This window comes from Lathamus discolor, unplaced genomic scaffold (genome assembly GCF_037157495.1).
Source record: "Lathamus discolor isolate bLatDis1 unplaced genomic scaffold, bLatDis1.hap1 Scaffold_300, whole genome shotgun sequence".
NCBI classification, from domain to species: Eukaryota; Metazoa; Chordata; class Aves; order Psittaciformes; family Psittacidae; genus Lathamus; species Lathamus discolor.
The window spans coordinates 43541-48144 of NW_027069329.1; the positions used below are offsets into that span (position 1 = coordinate 43541).

General features: G+C 61.8%; 1 protein-coding gene across 1 annotated transcript; it reads left to right on the plus strand.

Moving 5' to 3' along the window:
- The first annotated feature begins 141 nt into the window (after positions 1–141).
- On the plus strand, positions 142–4271 carry LOC136006572 (POU domain, class 4, transcription factor 1-like). Its single transcript, XM_065664583.1, has 3 exons — positions 142–291; positions 385–539; positions 2530–4271. The coding sequence occupies exons 1-3, from the start codon at positions 272–274 to the stop codon at positions 2682–2684; spliced, it is 330 nt and encodes a 109-aa protein (XP_065520655.1). The 5' UTR covers positions 142–271; the 3' UTR covers positions 2685–4271.
- Positions 4272–4604: the final 333 nt, after the last annotated feature.

Below are 4604 nucleotides of genomic sequence, written 5' to 3' on the forward strand. Positions count from 1 at the left end.
CGTCATCCATTAAACTTCTGTGCCGAAACGGCGTCCGCGCGGGAAAATGACGTCGGGGGGGGGGGGGGCGGGGGGGGGGGTGGGGGGGAATGAGGGCGGGAAAAAGGGGCGGGGCGGCGCCGACGTCACTGAGGGCGGGAAGAAGGGGCGTGCCGCCGCGGCGGAAACGCGCTGACGTCACTTCCCGCGCGCGGGGGGAAAGCGGCCGCTCGGCCACGACCGGAGCAACCGGTGCCTCTCCCCCCCAGCCCGGGCGCCCGGAAGTGACGCAATGAGCGGGAGTGACGTCAGGTAACGGGGAGGGAGGGGCGGGTGTGCGTGCGCGGAGGGGGGGGCGTGGCTTGGGCCTGACCCCGCCTCCACTTCCGGGTCTCGCCCAATCAGGTGCGCGCTGGCCGGGGCGTGGCTGGCCGTGCGCGCGCGGCGCGTGACGCACTTCCCGCGCGTGCTCCGCCTGGTGGCGGCGCTGGAGGGCCGCGGCCCCTTCGGCCTTGAGGTACCGGCACCGAGCCCGGCTGCGGCTGGGCCTGCAGGCGGCGGTGAGAGAACCCCTATAGAGGCCTAGGGTTCCGACCTCACCAAGATGGCGGCCTCTGTCCTCCCCAAGATGGCGGCCGCCTCCTCCCCAAGATGGCGGCTGCTTCCTTCCCAAGATGGCGGCTTCCGCCCTCCCCAAGATGGCGGCTTCCGCCCTCCCCAAGATGGCGGCCGCCTCTGTCCTCCCCAGGATGGCGGCCGCCTCCCTTCCAAGATGGCCGCCTCCGTCCTTCCCAAGATGGCGGCTTCCGCCCTCCCCAAGATGGCGGCCGCCTTCCTTCCAAGATGGCCGCCTCCGTCCTTCCCAAGATGGCGGCTTCCGCCCTCCCCAAGATGGCGGCCGCCTTCCTTCCAAGATGGCCGCCTCCGCCCTCCCCAAGATGGCGGCCTCTGTCCTCCCCAAGATGGCCGCCACCACCCTCCCCAAGATGGCCGCCACCACCCTCCCCAAGATGGCGGCCGCTTCCTCCCCAAGATGGCCGCCTCTGTCCTCCCCAACATGGCGGCCGCTTCCTCCCCAACATGGTGCCGCCTTCCTTCCCAAGATGGCGGCCGCCACTGTCCGAAAGATGGCGGCCGCCACGCTCAAATGGCGGCCTGGTCTCTCTATCTCTCTCTTCCCCCGCCCCCCGTCACTGTGTCCGGGCCCATGTCGCGACATGGCGGCCCTGTCGCGCCGCAGGTGGTGATGCAGATGCTGCGGGAGGCCCGGCCCGAGGCCGACGTCAGCGCCGCCATTGAGCGCTTCTTCCCCGAGGGCGGCGTGGGCAGGCAGGGGGCGGGGCTTAGAGGAAGGGGGGGGGAGGGGGCGGGGCTTGAGGAAGGGGGCGGAGCTTGGGGTAACGGGGCAAGGGAGGGGGCGGGGCTTAGTGGTTAGGGGGGTGTGGTTTGAGGGAGGGGGCGTGGCTTGGGGTAACGGGGCAAGGGAGGGGGCGTGGCTTGACGAGGAGAGCAGGGCTTGGGGTAATGGGCCTTAAGGAAGGGGGCGTGGCTTGGAGGGGCGTGGCTTAGGGTGATGGGTGAAGGGGGCGGGGCTTGAGGTAACGTGGGGCAAGGGAGGAGGCGGGGCTTAGGGGGTAATGGTCCTTAAGGAAGGGGGCGTGGCTTGAAGGGGCGGGGCTTATGGGGTAAGGGGGCTTCATGGAGGGGGCGTGGTTTGAGGGAGGGGGCGTGGCTGGCGGGCGAATGGAGGGGATGGGGCTTCGGGAGGGGGCGTGGCTTCGGGTGTAATAGGGCTTAATGGGGGTGGTATGAGGGGGGCGGGGCTTATGGGTGATTGGGCTTAATGGAGGGGGCGTGGTTTGAGGGAGGGGGCGGGGCTTGAGGGCGATGGGGCTTAACGGAGGGGCGGGCTAAAGTAGGGGGCGTAGCCTGGGGTGCAATAGGGCTTCATGGAGGCGTGGCTTGAGGGGGCGGGGCTTAGGGGCGCTAAGGGTTAATGGAGGGGCGGGGCTAAATGCGGGGGCGGGGCTTGGGGTAATGGGCCTTGAGGAAGGGAGCGCGGCTACGAGGGGCGTGGCTTAGGGGGTAAGGGGGCTTCATGGAGGGGCGTGGCTTGAACGGAGGGGGCGTGGCTTAGGGTGTAATAGGGCTTAATGGAGGTGAGGTTTGAAGGGGGCGGGGCTTATGGGTGCTTGGGCTTAATGGAGGGGGCGTGGTTTGAGGGAGGGGGCGGGGCTTAAGGGTTGTGGGGCAATGGGGCGCGGTTTGGGGCTTAATGGAGGGGCGGGGCTAAAGGAGGGGGCGTGGCCTGGGGTGCAATAGGGCTTAATGGAGGTGTGGTTGGAGGGGGCGGGCTTAGGGGCACTACGGGTTAATGGAGGGGGCGGGGCTACAGGAGGGGGCGGGGCTTAGGCTTTACTAGGGCTTCGTGGAGGAGGCGTGGCTTGAGGTAATAGGGGTTAATGGAGGGGGCGGGGCTTAAGGGTGAATGGGCCTTGGGGGCGTGGTTTAAGGAGGGGGCGTGGCCTAACTCCCCCCCCCCCCCCATAGGAGGAGCCGTCGGTGGCGCAGGCCCAGGAGGGCTTCCGGGAGCTGGTGCTGGAGCTGCTGCAGGACCCGGAGCAGCGCGAGTGGTACCTGAAGGTGCCTGCGGGCCCCTATGGGCGCCCTATAGAGCCCTATGGGCCCCTGTAGGCACACTATAGATCCCTATGGGCACCCTGTAGATGCCTATGGGCCCCTATGGGCACCCTATAGATCCCTATGGGCACCCTGTAGATCCTTATGGGCTCCCTATAGACCCCTATGAGTGCTCTATAGATCCCTATGGGTGTTTTATAGACACCTATGGGCAGCCTATAGATCCCTGTGGGTGCTCTATAGACCCTTATGGTGCTCTATAGACCCCTATGGGCACCCTATAGATCCCTATGGGTGCTCTATAGACCCCTATGGGCACCCTATAGATCCCTATGGGTGCTCTATAGACCCCTATGGGCGCCCTATAGATCCCTATGGGCCCCTGTGGGCACCCTATACATCCCTATGGGCGCACTATAGACCACTATGGGTGCTCAATAGACCCCTATGGGCACCCTATAGATCCCTATGGGCGCCTTATAGACCACTATGGGTACTCTATAGATCCCTATGGGTGCTCTATAGACCACTATGGGTGCTCTATGGATCCCTATGGGTGCTCTGTAGATCCCTATGGGTGCTCTATAGACCGCTGTGGACACTGTATAGATTCCTGTTGGTACCCTATAGATGCCTATAGACCCCTATGGGTGCTCTATAGACCCCTATGGGCACCCTATAGACCCCTATGGGCACTCTATAGATTCCTATGTGTTCTCTATAGACCCCTATTGATCCCTATGGGCACTCTATAGACCCCTGTGGGCACCCTATAGACCCCTATGTGCACCCTATAGGTCCCTATGGGTGCTCAATAGACCCCTAAGAGCACCCTATAGATTCCTATGGGTGCTCTATAGACCCCTATGGGCACCCTATAAATTCCTATGGGCATCCTATAGATCCCTATAGACCAGTATGGGTGCTCTATGGACACCTGTGTGTACCCTATAGATCGCTATGGACACCTATGGGTGCTCTATAGACACCTGTGTGTACCCTATAGATCCTATGGTCACCTATAAGCACCTATGGGCTCCTTATAGACGCCTATGGAACCCAGATGGACACCTATGGGTCCCTATGGAAAGGTTTGCCGCCTATAGACCACTATAGACCCCTGTGGGCCCCTATGGACCCCTATGGGTGCTCTATAGACACTTATGTGCACCCTATAGATCCCTATAGACCCCTATGGGTGCTCTATACTATAGACCCCTGTGGGCACCCTGTAGACCCCTGTGGGTGCTCTATAGACCCCTATGGGTGCTCTATAAACCCCTATGGGCATCCTATAGATCCCTGTGGGTGCTCTATAGACAGCTATGGACACCCTATAGGTCCCTGTGGGTACCCTATAGATGCCTATAGACCCCTATGGGCGCTATATAGCCCCCTATGGGCACCCTATAGACCCCTATGGGTGCTCTATAGACTGCTATGGACACCCTATAGATCCCTGTGGGTGCCCTATAGATGCCTATAGACCCCTATGGGTGCTCTATAGACCCTTATGGGCACCCTATATGCCCCTATGGGTGTTCTATAGACCCCTTTGGGCACCCTATAGACCCCTATGGGTGCTCTATAGACCCCTATGGGTGCTCCATAGCCCCCTATGGGCGCCCCATAGGCCCCTATAGGTGCTCTATAGACACTATGAGCACCCCATAGACCACTATGGGTGCTCTATAGATGCCTATGGGTGCTCTATAGCCCTCTATGGGCACCCGATAGACCCCTATAGGTGCTGTATAGACCCCTATGGGCACCCCATAGACCCCTATGGGTGCTCTATAGCCCCCTATGGGCACCCTATAGACCCCTATGGGCACACTATAGATCCCTATGGGTACCCTATAGACCCCTGTGGGCCCCTATAGACCCCTGTGGGCACCCTATAGACCCCTATGAACACTTAATAGACACCTATAGACCCCTATGAGCCCCTGTAGACCCCTATGGGCACCCTATAGGCCGCTATG

What these genes read in the sequence shown, in the direction of transcription:
- LOC136006572 (XM_065664583.1), top strand. Translation starts at nt 272, where the DNA reads ATGAGCGGGAGTGACGTCAG. An exon ending in ATGAGCGGGAGTGACGTCAG is followed by an intron (nt 292 to 384) that starts GTAACGGGGAGG and finishes TCGCCCAATCAG; the next exon opens with GTGCGCGCTGGCCGGGGCGT. An exon ending in GGCTGGGCCTGCAGGCGGCG is followed by an intron (nt 540 to 2,529) that starts GTGAGAGAACCC and finishes CCCCCCCCATAG; the next exon opens with GAGGAGCCGTCGGTGGCGCA.